At 36.7% G+C, this 18,754-nt stretch overlaps 1 protein-coding gene and 1 long non-coding RNA gene across 4 annotated transcripts; one reads left to right on the top strand and one right to left on the bottom strand.

The window, feature by feature from the left end:
• Positions 1-2,930: 2,930 nt before the first annotated feature.
• On the bottom strand, positions 2,931-3,569 carry LOC147407689 (uncharacterized). The gene is made up of 2 exons (XR_015176855.1): positions 3,361-3,569; positions 2,931-3,251 (listed from the first exon to the last, which is right to left on the bottom strand). It is a non-coding gene; the product is annotated as an uncharacterized LOC147407689 (long non-coding RNA).
• Positions 3,570-4,432: 863 nt separating this feature from the next.
• Positions 4,433-18,641, top strand: LOC147407688 (putative disease resistance protein At4g19050). Of its 3 annotated transcripts, XR_015176849.1 has the most exons (12): positions 4,433-4,727; positions 7,456-7,794; positions 7,897-8,063; positions 8,157-8,229; positions 8,345-8,815; positions 8,916-9,106; positions 9,200-9,272; positions 9,388-9,917; positions 10,664-11,224; positions 11,732-16,012; positions 16,746-16,882; positions 18,512-18,641. XR_015176849.1 is itself a non-coding variant. In XM_086436378.1 (10 exons), exons 2-10 carry the CDS (start codon positions 7,606-7,608, stop codon positions 15,921-15,923), a joined length of 6,447 nt encoding a protein of 2,148 aa, XP_086292504.1. In that variant the 5' UTR covers positions 4,433-4,727; positions 7,456-7,605; the 3' UTR covers positions 15,924-16,728. The 3 variants fall into 3 exon arrangements, 1 of the variants encoding a protein (XP_086292504.1); XR_015176850.1 differs by lacking the exon at positions 18,512-18,641 and having other exon boundaries at positions 16,746-16,886; XM_086436378.1 differs by lacking the exons at positions 16,746-16,882; positions 18,512-18,641 and having other exon boundaries at positions 11,732-16,728.
• Positions 18,642-18,754: the final 113 nt, after the last annotated feature.

The raw sequence follows: 18,754 nt of genomic DNA, 5'->3' as shown, positions 1-18,754 counted from the left end.
ATGTGTTCAGTAGAAGATATTTAATCATAAATTATATTTTATTTAGATAATGTGTATTTAAATTATATATATATATATATATAATTATTTTAATTGAAAAACTAAGGGTCATTTTTGCTCAAATGGATCACCAGATCAAAAATCCAACACAATAGTCCTTGAAGTTTTATAAAAAAAACTAGATATAAAAAAAAAAACAATTTTTTTTGAACTAGATCCAAGGTTTTGAAAATGGACGGCTGCCGATGGTGAAAATAACTTTTTTTGGATATTTTTTTTTTTTCTTTTGAAGTTCGTACAATTTTATCCTCCACAACCTGAAGTATCGAATCGTGTTTTTTGGATGCCAAGAGGTGAGCCCAAGGAATCTTAGTAAGAGTGAAATCCTTACTAACTTAGCAAGGCTAGTCGGACTCTTTTATAAATTAATGCTAGACTGGTGTGTAGACCAAACCAAAGTCATCGAGGACTGGGGAGGAGACTTGCAAACAATTAAAATATTTTAAATTAATTATTGATAATTAATAACGACGACTTACAACTAATACTAACATTAACATATAGTTCAAATCATAAAACCAATAATCTACTTCTTCCTTTACATCCCAAACCCTAGGGCTTAAAATGGGTTGGATTTTATCCAAAATCAGGTTTTAACTAGTTTGATTCCTTCACGTATATTAAAATTAAAATATGGGTTGATGTCCATTGACCTAGGTTGGATCTAGGTCGGATATAGATCCATACTTATATCCGCGTTATCCGAACCACAAAGATCTCAATACTCCTATCAAACTACACCAATTGCTTCTTTGAAGAGTCGTGATAAAATGACTCGTTAGGTGGCATATTCAATTGACTCACTGATGTGATAAGTTCATAACCGTAGGTATACATGATTGCACTTCCCCATAAAAAAGTGTCTCCCAAGGCAGAAAGATCTACGGTTTCCAAACTTGTCCACGTCAATGAGTCAATTGAGTATGCCACCTAGCAAGTCATTTTATCAAAACTCTTATTTGAATACTACGGTGGCGATCACTCAATCTCAGCATTCGGTGGTGTCAGACAAACCTCATAAGACGTCAGTTGATTGGCATAAGCTTAAGCATAGAAAGAAAGAAAAAAGTTTGGAGAGTGTGCCCATGGCTAATCTTTAAATTGATTACGACATACTCGAGCTCCAATTGAAACTATGCTTGCTTTGTTTTTCCATCTACCCTGAGAATTCTATTATAAAGAAGAGACCCTTGATTTATTGGTGGATTGGGGAGGGCTTGGTATCACACACTGAAGATAAGACCGCGAAAGGGAGGGGGGAAGGCTTCTTCAAGGAACTAATGAAAAATGGCATGATCAAGCCAATATACAAAAAAAAAAAAGTTGTCATGTGGTGGATAGTTGTATGGTGCACCCATGGATTCGGCACATGGTGATATACGTGGCTACAAAAACTGGATCCTTTGACTATGATGCCTCTGGAAATCCCACCTCGAATTTCTCCGTATCTCGTCGTGTGTGCCTTGTGATGAATGGTATCAATTTGAAACTAAAGATGGCAGAATTCAACCCACATCACATTGAGATACAGATTGCTGAATTTTTGGATAGTTTGGGTTTCAGAAGCACTTGAAGCATCGTTCGGGAGATTCGCAGATGAATTCCTTGTGCAAAAGAATGATCTTAAAAAGAGTCATGCTACAATGACTTTGTTTGACACTGTGATGATGTGGCAGTGAACAGAGAACTCTATGGTCGTATGCACATTGCCACGTTAGCGCAGTGTTGAACACAGTACTGAAGCATTTTCTTCTTAAAGAATTGGATCTGTCTGGAACCCAATTGAACAGTTATCATCCCTTTCCCAATGCAGCACACTCTCAATTATTACTGAAAGGTTGCTCGAAACTAGAGATACTACCAGCTTTGGAAGCAGTTGCAAGACTCGAGGTGCTCGATCTTTCTGGTGCTGCCACTTTTGGGCGATTTCCAAAAATGTCTTAAAAGCATGAAAATATATTACTAGATGCAAATGAATATCTCCCTTCTTCCTGCAAGAGCAAAACTATCACACACTTACGCCTTGTGTGGTTAAGCTAAAAAGCGTTGGAATGAGATCTACCATTGTATTCATATAAATAATTGGTTATAATTCTTATAGCGTTAAGCATTCGTTTGAAGTATCTTTGCTTTTAATATAGAATTTATTCTATGAGAATTGTGAATAGGAAGGTTGGGAGCGGATGTTACACATCTAGCAGAAGAATCCGATCACTAAAGGTACCACCTTCATCAGGAAGCGAAGCACTCGTAGAAGCTCTCAAATTGTGCAATTTCATAGAAGCCTAGCACTCATAAAAGCTCTCAAATGTTGCATTTAAATAGTATCTCCTGATCAAATCAAAACATTGACCCACTCATTTGTGAAAGCCAGACTCGAGTCCTAAAGGCACCAATTCAGGACCATGGTTGCGAAGGGAATCCCAAATGCAAACAAACAGCAAGGGCATCCTTCAAGCTAACCAAGTCCCATGTGTGAAAGAAATGATCACAAGTACTCGTCCAGGTGTGCATACAAGCTTACACTAACTTGGCCAACATATCGATTGTTATGGAAAATCAACACATAACCTTCGCGTAGAATGAACACACAATTCAAAGGTTGATGTTTTGTGACCATGTGATTGTCATCGAATCAACACATGACCTTAACGTAGAATGCACAACACATGAAATTCAAAGGTCCTGAATGTGACCGGGACACCAAGAAATTATAAAGCTAGGAACTTAAAAACTTATAATACATAAATAAAAAAAGGCAAAGGTACACAATAATTAAACCGACTTAATCAGTGTTCGCAGATACAACCAAGCAATCCATGAGACAGATCAGCATCAGCTAGGAGGACGATTGAAGAACAAGAATCAGATAAGATAAGGAACGACAATACCATAGGCAAATTGATTGACAATATCATTATTTGTATGGCTCATCTTATACCATCACCTGTTCAGATGAAAATTTCTCCCTTCTAGAACGAATTTGAAACAAATGCCAGTATCTATGTAATGAAAAGGGATGAAGAAAATGTAAGAACTGTTCCTTTCTTGAAACACTTCAAACATCGAAGATAAAACAAAAGAAAAGAGAGAGAGAGAGAGAATAAACCACAAAAATAATATTAGTCTCATCTACATTGTACTCCCAACACAGATACATCCCCCAAAATCATCCTAAGGTTCTTCTATGCCTGCAATTAGCCCACCAAATAAAATCAGGAAAATCAATTAATGCCCAACTTGTTTTATTTAAAACATAATTTCCTCACATCTTTTTATTTTCCTATGGCATAAGTTTACCTTACTAGCAATGTTGTTGGAGACCCAGTCAATTCCCTCGTACATCCCGTTTCCAGAAGTGGCACATGTGCATGTACCTGTAGGAGGCAGGGTGATTCAAATACAAATTAGTCAATCTTCAATTTATTCTTATAAAGTGACGGGCGAAATTTTTATACCAAATTTATTAGTTGTGGTGTTGTCGGAAGGAGTCAAGACCAAGCTTATCAGCATGGTCAAGTCAAGAAGGTAATGTCATCAGTTTAAAATATATGGTATCTAAAATATTCATCAAAATCTCCACATGATCCCTTGACCTTAGTCTTCTCCCATAGACCACTACAAAATGACCTCATTTCCCTCTTCTTCAACTTAAAACCAAAAAACCTTTGATTTCTTTTCTGAAAATAAATCACATTCAACCTCTTACGTGAAATTGTTTTACCATAATTTTCAACATTAAGATTAATCTACTTTAACATTCAAAATCTAAAGAAAAAGATAAGATTAAGATTTTTTTTAATATAAAGTATATGAGATTTTATAACAAAAAATTCTAGGATTCCCTACAAGGGATTAAGGTGATGTTCAAGGCATTGTTTAAAAAATTAAAAATACTTATCATAGAGGTCGACGATAATTGATTTTAGTGGGGGGAAAATTAAAGTTTTTGTGTTACAGGTTAAAAATAAGGTATTTAGGCTATTTTTAGTTACTCTAATAAATAAGAACAAAGTCAGAGGGGGTGTGCCACTGCCTTCAGTTTGAAAACGCATGGCATCTTGAATATTTATCAATTTTATAGAGGGGTAGGTATGTATAATCACCATTATTTGGGAAGATAGGTGTGGTATGTCAAATATTCACCAAGAGTGGAGGGGTTTCTAAATCACCTAAAACTTGAGGGTGGGGTAAACAAAATTAAAGGAGGGAGGCAGAGGGGGGCCAAAGATATGTGTCCTGAGCTTTGAAAACACAGGATTCTCCTTCTCCTCCTCGACTGAGTAGTCGGAATCGTTAGAGATGAGAGAGGTGCCCTTTGACATGGAGTGCAGACAACAATTTTTTGAGGTGCCTCTAAAAATTGGAGGACCCTTGGAGTTCTATGACGTGTCAATAAAATTTCCGTAATGTTTATGTCACTCTGTTAAAAAATAATGTTGTTTTTTATGATGGATTAGGACATTAGGTGCAGAAAATTGTCAAACAGTTCACATTGGGCGACTACAAATGCCAAAGTCTTTTATTTTTTATATTTTTATGATTTATTGTTATTTCTTAGGAGGTCGCTATGTGTTTCGGGTTGAGATAATCTATTTCTGCGCATCGTCTCTGTCATCTCGGTTCGATCTCTCTCTCTCTCTCTCTCTCTGGGGCGAATATTGCAGGTTAGTAACAGTGTCTTTCTTTGTTAATAGGTTGGATGACTCCAATCCAACTGTGCCACGTAGACTTTGTTCCTGTTCTGCATGATTCGGACACCTTGCCGGATCCAAATTCCTCATCTATTAGTACCTTTAAAATCTTTACGGGAAAATCCTAGAGTGACTTTGAGACGTGGATGTGAGTTTTAAACCATAGATGTTTGACTAATCATAACCTGACTCGAAAATTTTCTCTGTCTATGATCGGTCGACGTGTGGCAAGTGCATAGATCTTTTTCATGTGTATCCCGAAGAAAATGATCTAGGGTTCAGTGCACACGTCTACGTCAGGAAAGTGCAAAATGAGGTCATCCTTGAGGTCACTCCAGCACGACTCATTTGAATAAATTATAACTTGATCATGATTTTAAAAGTTGGTGCCTAAATCACGATTAATCATTATTTAGTTGATGATTTTTTGAAAAACTCGCAGATTATTTTTAGCATTTTTTAAGTGTTATTTATCATTTGATATATGAAATTCATATATATATATATATGGGAAATGTTCAGCACCCTAAGTTTTACCACACACTTTAACAAACGTTTTTTGTCCTACATGGGTTAGAAGTTTTGGAATGGGCTGATTTTTGGTGAGGATGATCTCTATGATTAGAAGATCATCCTCCCCAAAAATCAGCCCATTCTGAAATGTTTAGCCCCATGTTTACAAGTTGAAAAATCGTGGACCGTCCATTTTTTGTAAACCATTTTTGATGGGGTTAGAAGTTTTGGAATGAGCTGATTTTTGGTGAGGATGATCTCTATGATTAGAAGATCATCCTCCCCAAAAATCAGCCCATTCCGAAATGTTTAGCCCCATGTTTACAAGTTGAAAAATCGTGGACCATCCAATTTTTGTAAACCATTTTTGAGGGGGTTAGAAGTTTTGGAATGAGCTGATTTTTGGTGAGGATGATCTCCTCACCATAGAGATCATCCTCACCAAAAATCAGCCCATTCCAAAACTTCTAACCCATGTAGGACAAAACACGTTTGTTAAAGTGTGTGGTAAAGCTTAGGGTGCTGAACGGGACCCTATATATATATATGGGTCAGGTTCAAGGGCCATATGAGAAAACATATGTAAAAACTTTCGTTTTTAATAAAATTTTAAAATATGGGTTAGAAATTTTGGATTGAGCTGATTTTTTGTGAGGATGATCTCTATGATGGGAAGATCATCCAAAAAAAAAAAAATCAGCCCAATCTGAAACTTCTAACCCCATTAAAAGTGATTTAGAATGTGGACCATTGATTTTTTACCAATTTTTATCACTAATTTGTAAATCACTTTTGATGGATTTAGAAGTTTCTGATTGAGCTGATTTTTTGTGAGGATGATCTTTTCATCATAGTGACCATCCTTGCAAAAAATCAGCTCAATCCAAAACCTCTAACTCTTATTTTGAAAAACGAAAGTTTTTTCATATGTTTTCTCATATGGCCCTTGAACCGCCCCCTATATATATATATATATGGGTCAGGTTCAAGGGCCATATGAGAAAACATATGAGAAAACTTTCGATAGTAAATAAAATTTTAAAATATGGGTTATAAATTTTGGATTGAGCTGATTTTTTGTGAGGATGATCTCTATGATGTAAAGATCATCCAAAAAAAAAATCAGCCCAATCTGAAACTTCTAACCCCATTAAAAGTGATTTAGAATGTGGACCGTCGATTTTTTACCAATTTTTATCATAAATTTGTAAATCACTTTTGATGGATTTAGAAGTTTCTGATTGAGCTGATTTTTTGTAAGGATGATCTTCTCATCATAGTGACCATCCTTGCAAAAAATCAGCTCAATCCAAAACCTCTAACCCTTACTTTGAAAAACGAAAGTTTTCTCATATGGCCCTTGAACCTGACCCTATATATATTTTAATTTGTTATATTTAAAAAAAATTATTTTTGTCGTTTAATTTATCCTATGTTTTCTCCGACTTTATTGATCTTTTGCTGATTTTTTCCAAAGCTTTTTCTTGCCAAATTATTCTCGAACCCCGACTTTGTCACTATGTGCACATGTATCAAGAGGATTTATTTCTAATTTAAAATATTGATTAAGGGATTTTTTAGATTAGATAGTGAAAAAATGATATTTTTATAATTTTGAAAACTGAGCAACAAAATTATAAGGTTGTGGGGTTCCAAATTTCCTAAAACTGGGGGCATTAATGACCAAGTAAAGATTTAGTTGTGTTGTACATTGACTTTAAAATTGACATCGTTTCACACTTTGCCGATGTGGAGGCACACACTTCTATAGATGCTTTTCACTTGTATCTAGATGAAAAATATCTATGGTTCTGTACACACATCCACATCAGCGAAGTGTGAAACTGTGTCAAGGTTAAAATCACTCCAGTATTTTCCTTAATAATAAGCAAACAAAATAGAATAATGCTGGAGTGACCTCAATTCACACTTTATTGACGTGGTGGTGTGTATGGAATCATAGATGCTTTTCATCAAGATACGAGTGAAAAGCATCTATGGTTGTGTGCACACCCCCTCGCCAACAAAGTGTGAATTCACTTCAGCACGACTCAACAAATATATGATGGCGCAGTTATCTAACTACGTGAAAAAAAGGGTAAATTACATGCGACTCTTTTAAACACTGTGAAAAAAGTGCTAAATTCAATGAACCTTGGCATCGAATTTACCTTTTTTTCATGTATAGTCTGGCTATTTAGTAGAAAAAGGGGGTGCTCCATATATTTGACGATCATGAACTCATTCAAGGGTAGTTAAGAGCTACGTTCACCATAATCATCATCATCTTCTGGAGAATAATAAAGTCGAGTTGAAGAAAGAAGTTCAAGAGTGAAACATGTCCAATGCTAAGTTGAACATACAAGAGGCACTCACAGAGACAGGCATTGGGAGGATGCCAATGGAGTATGCAGAGAGAAAAAGTAACATTACTAGCATAGAGGTTCAACCTTCTAATGTCAGGGGTGATCGTTTGACCAATATTTGTCCTTCAAAGGGGAATGGCAACGAGGAGACTATGCGATTGGTAAAATACCTTATGTTTGTAAATTGCATTACAAAACCTTAGATATGATGTGCATGTTTTACAAAGAAATGTTTATATTTCATTTGAATGTATATATTGCAGCGCCATTTAATATTCCGCTTCACAAAGTGGTTTCGACCTTTAATTAGCGACATACTTTCCCAAGAAGAAAATCTAGCAATGTTTGAGGAACTTGCAATGGAAGGAGTTGGTGAAATTGTTGTTAGCAATTTACATTCTGAAGAAAATGGGTTTTCAATGAACCAAAGGTGAAAAGTGATTTGAATTATTTCAAATAATGTAGTAATAATCCTTTTGTTATTTTATTTTAATCACATATGCATTCATACTCCTAATGATAGGTTTAATCATGGGATCGACCACCATTCAATGAAATTTAGCAACAACGACAATAAGGGGAAGACTTTAATAGTGGTAAATTTACATAAATTGTAATTTGATCCAGAAACCTGCGAATAAGATTGCAGCGCCCTCTAATATACTTTTTTATTTAATGGCTTTGATCTTTGATCATTAATGTCTTGCTCAGGAAGAAAATCTAGCAGAGTTTGAGGAGCTCACACAGATGGGAGTCACTGTGACTGTTACATCTTTGGCATTAGGGGACATGAGAGCAAGTGATCAACAACCAAACCAAAGTATCGTAGAACATACAAATGTATACAAAGGTGATGGAAAAGGTAATGAAGGTCATGGTGAATGTTGCAATGCTAGCTATTCAGTCCCTGACAATGACTTGGATTATGAGATTGAACAAATTATGGTTGACGCCTTAACAATGCAAAGACAGGAAGATTCCTTATCATTTGTTCCTGGGAACACAAACCCGAATCTTGATCATAATCACGTACTCGCTGATGGTAATGCAATTCAAATTCCTTCAACTTGCCACCAGAGGAGCATGAAACAACCATTGCTCAAACTTTCTGATGAAGACGATGATCGTTTGAACGGTATTTATCCTTCAAAGGGAAATGGCAACGAGGAGATGATGCGACTGGTAAAATACCTTATGTTTATAAATTGCATTACTAAACCTTAGATATGATGTGCATGTTTTACAAAAAAATGTTTATATTCATTTGAATGGTACATTGCAGCGCCATTTAATATTCCGCTTCACAAAGTGGTTTCGACCTTTAACAAGCGACATACTTTCCCTAGAAGAAAATCTAGCACTGTTTGAGGAACTTGCAATGGAAGGAGTTGGTGAAATTGTTGTTGACATTATACTTTCTGAAGAAGAAAATCTAGAAAAGTTCGAAGAAAATAGGCCTTCAATTAAGCCAAGGTGAAAAGTTAATTGCATTATTTCTAATAATGTAGTAATAATCCTTTTGTTATTTTATTTTAATCACATATGCATTCATACTCCTAATGATAGGGATAATCATGGGATTGACCACCATTCAATGCAATATAGCAACAATGACGACAATGGGGAGACTTTAATATTGGTAAATTTACATAAATTGTAATTTGATCCAGAAACTTGTGAATAAGATTGCAACGCCATCTAATATACTTTTTTATTTAATAGCTTTGATCTTTGATTATTAATGTCTTTCTCAGGAAGAAAATCCAGCAGAGCAGCTCTCACAGGTGGCAGTCACTGAGATTGTTACATCTTTGGCATCAGGGGACATGAAAGCAAGTGATCAACAACCAAACCATAGTATCATAGAACATACAAAAGTATACAAAGGTGATGGAAAAGGTCATGGTGAATGTCACAATGCTAGCTATTCAGGCCCTGACAATGACTTGGATTATGAGATCGAACAAATTATGGTTGATGCCTTAACAGTGCAAAGACGGGAAGATTCCTTACCACTTGTTCCTGGGAACACAAACCCAAATCTTGATCATCATAAGGTGCTCACCGATGGTAATGTAATTCAAATTCATTCAACTTGCCACCTGAGGAGCACAAAACAACCATTGATCGAACTTGCTGACGAAGAAAGTAAAATGGAGCAGACTGTATGGTCTAAGAATGAGAATTTTACTGGTGGATGTCAAACTCCAAATGATGATTCAATAATTCCACCATCAGTGTCTATTGAAAAACAAGAAGAAAATAAGCCTTCAAACAAGCAAAGGTGAAAAAAATAAATTATTTGAATTCAATTTGTAGTAAGATGTGATTTATACAACCTCTACATGCTAGTAGTTACAATCATGGTTTAAAATATCATATCGATGGAATGATGAGTAAATCAAAAAATCGTATGGTATTGGCCTATACATTCCGATACTAACCTGATACATTCCTGAAACATCCCGAAACATTCAATGTTTCGAGGTCAATGTTTCATATCGGTCTGAGTCAATACCGATATGTATTGAGCTATAAATTCCGATATTTTAAACCATGGATACAATTGATACACTTTCTTCACTGGCTAGTTTTTTTGTATCAAGTAGAAACCCACTGAGAAAGCATTCAAATGAGATGACTAGGATCACCAAAGCTTTTTGTTTTTCATTCATTCAAATTTAGCACACATTTCATGGTCCAAGTGAGGCCAATTGACTTCCACGTGGTATACATTCAAGACTAGTATAGGGAGTCCTCTCACTGGTAATGGATTTATCATAATCATCAAATCCTTGACCAAAAATCTAGGCCAATGAATCCAGTTCCTCCATTCACTTCTGTCTAAAGCCTTGTCTTCTATTAATTCAAATGTGATTTTGGATTGATTACAGAGAATAGATTGATCCAACCACCACACGCAAATGGGCTTGGATTTAGGACCCTAGTATAGGAATTTTCAGAAGATTAATTGAGTCAGTAATTTAGAGGCCAACAATAATATTCTCTAATCCATTTCCTTCTTCTTAGGTTGGACTTGAATACTCAACCGGCTTCTTACACAGTTATTGGAGCAAGTCTAGCAGAGTTTGAGGAGCTTGCACAGGTGGGAGTCACTCAGATTGTTACATCTTTGGCATTAGGTTGTATGAGAGGAAGTGGTCAACAACCAAACCAAGGTATCATAGAACATACAGAAGTATGTGAATGTGATGTAAAAGGTGGTGATGGCTTTATCGAATATCGCAATGCTAGCTATTCAGACCCTGACAATGATTTGGATTATGAGATTGAACAAAGTATGGTTGACGGCACAACAATGCAACGACAGGAATATTGCTTACCACTTGTTCCTGGGAACACAAACCAAAATCTTGATCATCAGTTTATTACTGATGGTAATGCAATTCCTGGGAGCACAAAACAACCATTGATCGAACTTACTGATGAAGAAACTAAAATGGAGCAGACTGCATGCTATAATAAGAATGAAATTTTTTCTGCTGGATGTCACACTCCAAATGATGATTCAATAATTCCAACCTCAGCATCTATTCAACAAGAAGAAAATAGGTCTTCAAACAAGCAAAGGTGAAAAATATATATATATTTGAATTAAATTTCTAGTAAGCTGTGATGTATACAATCCCTACATGCTAGTAGTTACAATGACAGAGTTACAGCATTTCATGGTCCAAGTGACTTCCATGTGATATGCATTCAAGAATCAAGACTAGTGCTGGGCGTGCTCTATTGTAAACTATTACGGTAGTAATGGATTCATCATAATCATCAAATCCTTGACCAAAAAATTGGGCTCCTCTGAATAAAGCCAGTTCCTCCACTCAATTCTATCTAAAGCTGTCTTTTATTGATTCAAGTGTGGCTTTGGTCTGATTACAGTAAATAAATTGAGCCAACCATGATACACAAATAGGACCCTAGTATAAGGATTTTGATAGACATTTTCAAAAGGTTAGGTGAGTCAGTAATTTATAGGCCAACAGTAATTTTCTCTAATCCATTTCTGTCCTCTTAGTTGTAGTTTTTTTTCCTTGCTCTAATAATACATGTAAATCAATTGTTTCGTTGTTGTAGGTTGGACTTGAATGCTCAACCAGCTTCTAACATACTCATTGGAGCGAAAGAGGGGAGCAGCATATCTGAGCAGAAAGCTGACACAAGCATCGAAGTTGAGGTTGTGGAAGTCATTAAACCATCATCACTGTCGGGGGCAACTAGAAAAACAACAGAGGAGAACATAGAGAAAGTGTTGAAATGGTTAAGTGATGAAAATGTTGAAACTATTGGACTTCAAGGGAAAAACGGAATTGGGAAGACATGGACAGCAAGGCGTGTAGTGGACATTGCGACGGAGTCTGGTCTCTTCGATGTTGTCATCTGGGTAAATGTGGGACCTTACAGCTTCAATAATATGCAGATGCAAATTATTGATCAGTTGAAGTTGTCTTCAATCGCCAAGGACAATGAAGAAGAGACTGAGAAGGGACTACGACATAAGATCTACATGTCGCTTGCAAGGAAGAGGTTCTTGCTGATTCTAGATGAAATCAAGACATCTGCTTCATATAATCTGGATAAATTAGGAGTCCCACATTCCAGCCAACGAAATAAATCATCCAAGGTTTTAATCACTGGAGCTAAATACTATCTTGACCTTGCAGCTGCCGATAGAGTCCTTTCTCTGGATGGTTTGCCCCCTCACGAAGCCTGGTGCTTGTTCTGCGACAAAGCTGGGGTAGCATTTGATTCTCCAGATAGGCATCCCGTTGCTGAAGCTTTAGTCAAGGACTGTTTTGGTGTGCCTCTGCAAATTATCATAATAGCTGGAGCCTTGAGAAACATAAAGGGAGATACCAGCCTGAATTTGGAGGCTAAATTGGATCTAGCAAGTAATCTAAGAACCAACCGCTCATTGTATACTCATGAAATTGGCTACGTGATGTTACCCAGCAAGGCTATGAAAGACTGCTTCTTGTACTGCACACTCTATCCCGAGTACCATCATATCAGTGTCAAAGGATTGATAACATCTTGGATAATGGAAGGATTTATAGAAGGATTCGATTGTTTGGAGGATGCATATGAGGAAGGCCAACATATCTTGAAGGAACTCAGAGATCGTTACTTGCTATTTAAATTAGATGACGACCACGTGACAATGCATGATGGCCTCCTCCATAGGCAGACATATATCAAAGAGGAAGGAAGTGATATGATATTGGCAAAAGCAGGTATGAGGTTAACTATTCCTGAACTATATACAGAACAAGATAGCTTCAAAAAAATATATCTGATGGATGGAAGTTCGAAAAGGAAGTACCCTGATTATTCGGAATTCCCAGAACCCTCAACATTGTTGCTTCATGGCCATGGGAATGGAGGTAGCCTTTCTAGTGAAATCCCAGATGTATTCTTTCGAAAAATGAAGAATCTTCAAGTTCTCTCCCTTCTTCATGCCAGAATGAGGTCTCTGCCATCATCCTTTACTAGTTTGAACGAGCTTTGTGCACTTGTGTTAAGAGGTTGTGGGACTCTGGAAAATTTGAACAACATACAAGGCCTCAATAAGCTACAGGTGCTTAGCCTTTCGGGTGCTCACGCTTTGAAGGAAATCCCAGAGGACTTGTTTGGGACTATGCGTTGCCTTCAAGACCTCGACCTCTCATACACCCAAATTAAACAGTTACCGTCATCTCTTTCCAACCTTTTTGACCTCCGTTTTCTCATCCTAAGAGGTTGCTCATACTTAGAAAAACTACCATGTCTGGAAGCTTCTAAATACCTCAGGGTGCTCGATCTATCAGGTGCAAGTGCTCTAAGAGAAATCGAGGGTCAATTGCTTGAGAATAAGACTTCCCTTGAACTACTCGACCTCTCTGGAACTGTGTTTTACAGTTTGCCGCCCATTTCCAATCGAAACAACATCAAATACCTTTTACTAAGAGATTGTTCACGCTTTAATGCATTGCCATGTCTGGATGCATTTATATCACTTGAAGTGCTTGATCTTTCGGGTGCTAGGGCGTTGAGAAAACTCCAAGACCAAACCTTTGGAATTAGGTATTACCTACGTATACTCGACTTATCTGGAACCCAGGTCGTACAACTGCCGTCCCTTTCGAAATGTAGAGGTCTCCATCAACTCCTTTTAAGAGGTTGTTCTAACTTGGAGACACTCCCAACCTTAAACAGTGAACTTGAGATTCTTGATCTTTCGGGTGCCACTGCTTTTAAGGAATTTGAAGATGGATATGATATAAATGAAAGACGAACCATTCCCATAGGTGGTAATCTTTTTCAGCTCTTACTAAGAGGTTGTTTGAAGTTACAGAAACTACCTCCATTGGGAAGTCTTGAAAGACTCAATGAGATCGATCTTTCAGGTTGTATTGCGTTCCAAAAATTCCAAGATATATCCTTCGGGAAACCCCTTCGAATACTCAATCTTTCTAGCACCCAAGTTGCAGAGTTACCAACCTTTTCCAAATGTACCAGTCTTTCCCAACTACTATTAAGAGGTTGTTTAAAACTAGTGGCACTGCCAACTTTGGATGCACTCACAGAACTCAAGGTGCTTGATCTTTCTGGTGCTACCGCTTTCAAGCGATTCTCAGATGAATCTTTTGGGGAGAAGAATGGCCTTAAAAAATTGGGTCTGTCTGGAACCCAAGTTGAACAGCTACCATCCCTTTCCAAATGCACGGGTCTTGAAGTGCTTGATCTTTGTGGTGCTACGGCTTTCAAGCAATTTCCAGATGAATCCTTACAGCAAAATCATGACCTTAAAAGATTGGACCTGTCTGGAACCCAAGTTAAAGAGCTATCATTTCTTTCCCAATGCAGCGGACTATCTCAACTACTACTAAGAGGTTGCTCGAAACTAGAGATACTGCCATCTTTGGAAGCACTTATAAGACTTGAGGTTCTTGATCTTTCTGGTGCTACCTCTTTCAGGCGATTCCAAGATGAATCCTTTGGGTATAATAATGGTCTACGGAAATTGGATTTGTCTGGAACCCAAGTTGAACAACTATCATTCCTTTCCAAATGTTGCGGACTCTCTCAACTATTTTTAAGAGCTTGCTCGAAACTAGAGACAATGCCTCCTTTGGAAGGACTTACAAGACTCGAGGTTCTCCATCTTACTGGTATTACTGCTTTTACACAATCCCAAGAAGAATCCTCCGGGCAGAAGAATGACCTTAAAATTTTGGATATTTCTGGAACCCATGTTGAGCAGCTACCGTCCATTTCTGAATTTAGTGATCTCGATCAGCTCTTAATGAATGGATCCCTTGGTACTGATTGGGGGAACATGATGGATGTACTTATAGAAGATGTTGGCAGATATCATATACATGTAAAAGTAGGGAATCCTGACTTTTTCTGCTCTATTACTAAGAACTCTCAATTGTGGGAGAAATGCTTCCAACGGTTCCATATATGCTTTTGCTCTCGTGAAGAGCAAGGTAAAGAGGAAGACATTTACTTTCAGGGGAAAGAATTCATCTTCAGAGAATCCTACTACACTCAGACAAGATGGCTTCCTCAGTCAACAGATCCTGACAGATTTCTGGAGATTTGTGGCTTTCAAAGCTTTCCTTGTGGTATCGAGGGGGTCCTCAGTCATGCAGAAATTTTATATTTAAAGAATAACATGTTCGTCACACGGCTGTCAGATATAGGTGTTGAAAATGTTAAGGAATTGAAAGAATGTTGGATAGACAGATGTGATGCAATGGAGTGTGTATTTTATGGAAATGAGACAGAAGAGAATGTAGCACTAGGAAGAAATTTACAAAATCTCTGGGTCTCAAATCTTTCTGCATTACAGAGTTTATGTGAAGGGGTGTCACAATCTGGGAGCTTTACATGCCTTAAAAATTTATATATAGATTGTTGCCCAAGCTTCATCTCTGTCTTCTCGTCAGGCCTGGAGCTAAAAAACCTTGAAACACTCCAGATCAAATTTTGTGATGAACTTAAGAATGTATGTGGAGAAATGGTATTGGGGGAAAGTGCCCTCCCAAGATTGTGCAAATTGACTCTTTGGAGACTTTCGGAACTGAAGAGTATTTGTGGTGGAGTATTGCCATCTCTACAAAACCTCAAAGTTGGAGGGTGTCCAAAACTGCGGAAACTCCCACTTAATGTAAACAGAACCAGTCCTCCTCAAATAGAGATCAAAGGAGAGCGCAAATGGTGGAATCAATTAAAATGGGAAGATGAAAGCATCAAGTCCCACCTCCATTTTAAACAATTGTGATTTGTTGTCCTAAACAACATTATAAAATAGAAAGCTTTGTGGAGCTCCGTAGTGCTTCACAATTGCATTTCTTCAACTCTGAACTGCAGGTTTGCTATGAACTAGCGTTTTCTTTACTCTGAAAAACATCTTAATTGAATTATTTTTTTTCATCTTTTTTTTGTAAAAATAGGATTGTTTGATTTTCTATATTGAGGATTCATCTTATTTCAGCATGCTTAGTTTAAAGCTTTATATTGTTTTACTCCAAAATTGTTTTGCCTAAATGCAGTGTCCACACTGTAGGTGTCAAATGAATTTTGATGATATGTAAGACATTTTTAGCTTTTAGGTTGTAGTCTTTTGCATATGCCCCATAGATCTATTGTTAGTATCTCACTCTGTTTATTTTAAATACATGATAATATATATAGTTATAATTCTTTATTTTGAGTTTTGGTGTTGGACTTACCAAATGCAACTATTTCTGCTGAAATTGATTAATAAAATAATGAAATCTGTGCATGATGTGTGTCCAACCCAAGAACCATACATTAAGTATGATAGCAAGTTGAAGATTTTGATTTTGATAAACCCCTTTTGAACTTCAAAAGATTGAATTGTGAACTATTTGTCCAAGTTTATTGATATAAAAAGTTTTCATGTTGTTTACATTTCGGTGTTCTGGAACCTCACTTCTTCTCAAGATTGTTTCAATCAAACCTTCTAATCTCAGCCCAGTTTTTGTGACTGTTGATTCATTTGAATGACATCTAGGCCCTGATATCTTCTGATTCTTAGCAGATTCTTCTGACTATTTACACAATCACATTTCTTTTGTAGGCTTTAAGTGTTTGTTATTACCATGGAGTTAATTCTGAATTAACAAGATCAGCAACTCAAAGATACAAACAAGCTGGACCTCAACGATATGACATTTCCTGACTTAACAAGTTGCAAATATTTGGTGTTTTCACCAGGTAAGCATGTTTTCACTAGGCTGGCAACTCAAGGGTGCACATAGGCTTTGAAACCTAAAGCTTAGGTCTTTAGAATTCAAGTAGTGTTTAAAGCTGGAAGGAGCAGATAATAGAATTCCAGGACATAGTGTCTCTAAATAAAAAAAAGACAAAAAATAAATCTTCTAAAACTTTTTCTGCCTTAACCATTTCAGTAAAATCCACACAGAAGAACTAAGAGAACACTAGCTACACATTAATCTCTTTGGTACCATTTCATGGATTCATCATTATTGTGTATCAAAATCGATCTCAAGAGTTAAGACTGCACAAAATATTATAAATTGAACTCAGCCCATGACCTCACAGTTGTATTCTAGATTATCAACCACTTGAGTTTGGGACACACTTTGAAATTGATATTCACTCTACTTCACCTTCTCCATCTGGTAATTCCCAATACATTCCTTCCATCCTTCTCACGATACTTTCTTTCACAAACAAGTGCTTCTACTGCTCAATTTCTACATTGCTTCTAGTGTTGTAGCATCCCTATAGAAGGTGTAAAGAAGTTTAGATAGATATAGAAAAAAATCTTTTAGGTTAGAAAGGTTTAGATAAGTAACGAGGTTTACGTGTACGAGTGAGGTGTCAAATTCAACACATATGGATCTTGATTTGATTTTCCATTTTTAACTGTGTCACTCATCAGTTCATGAACCATCCTTGAAATTCTACGCAAACGCTGAGCCTGCAAAATGAATCGATTTAAAATAATTCAGGTAGGAAGTCGGTTTAAGTGTTGGATGGAATACAATCGATTTCTACATCTTGAAGGACAATTAGAATAACTTCAACATATGTTTACAAGATTTGTTCATTTATAAGGCCTTAAATGGAAGCTTAGAAGAACAAATCCTTATAAAGAAATTCTTGTCTTGGACTCACCCACCAAAATAGTAGAAGGTTAATTCTTAAGGAAATATATTTAGGAAATTTGTTCTAGTGGCAAGTCGAGCCTTGATAAACTCCTCAGGTAGGGTAGGCCAAGTGTTTGAAACCTCACGAAGCAATGAATTCCTTGGGGCCACCCTCCAAGGTTCGGTTGACTCTCGATTTATCCAATCTTATATAGGACTTTTCGAGGGGGCAGTACGTGTGACCGTGGGATTAGTCTCGTGAAAGGTGGGGATACCAATGATAATAAAGGAAAAATAAAGAAAGAGAGATCTTCTATTGGCATCCCAACTTTTACTTACTCTTAATCACTTTCATTTTCTTTTGGGTGAATCTTCATTTCTTGTGCTGAATCTCCATTTATGAATTTGGTACATTGTTCATTTTAATTCAAGATGCACTCGTCATCTATGAACTCATGAGTTCGTCACTTTTAACATTTACGAATCTGTAGTCATTGATTATAAAAGTGATAAATTCACTCCAAAGACATGTTTTGGGAATTAAAATGAAAAGTGTACCGGAATTCTGACATAAGTTGTGAACGTTTTAGGAAAAATCTTTTTATTTTTATTTTTAATTGAGGTGTGTAAGTAAAAGTTAGGTGCCAATAACAGTTCTCAACATAAATTACCCAATGTAAGTCCCATATTTTCAGCCAATTACCGGTAACTCCCAACTACTGAACTTCAGGCTTACGTACGGAACCGCCTTCATCGATCCCAGTGTGTTTCACGTGCCAAGGCATCGCCACCGAAGCCAATGATCTACTGTATCTCGATGTGATTAATTTGGACACGTGTCATTTGATTTATCAACAAATTAGATGAAAGTGAGGTTCTACTATATTAGAGTACCACAGAGGAGTATGTCATCATTTGTACCCTTTAAAATTATTTAATAAATACGAAATAAGTAAAAATTACCTGTTTGGAG

The sequence above is a fragment of the Akebia trifoliata genome, chromosome 3 (genome assembly GCF_017979445.1).
Source record: "Akebia trifoliata isolate Shusen 1 chromosome 3, ASM1797944v1, whole genome shotgun sequence".
NCBI lineage: Eukaryota > Viridiplantae > Streptophyta > Magnoliopsida > Ranunculales > Lardizabalaceae > Akebia > Akebia trifoliata.
This window is presented reverse-complemented; position numbering and strand designations above follow the sequence as displayed.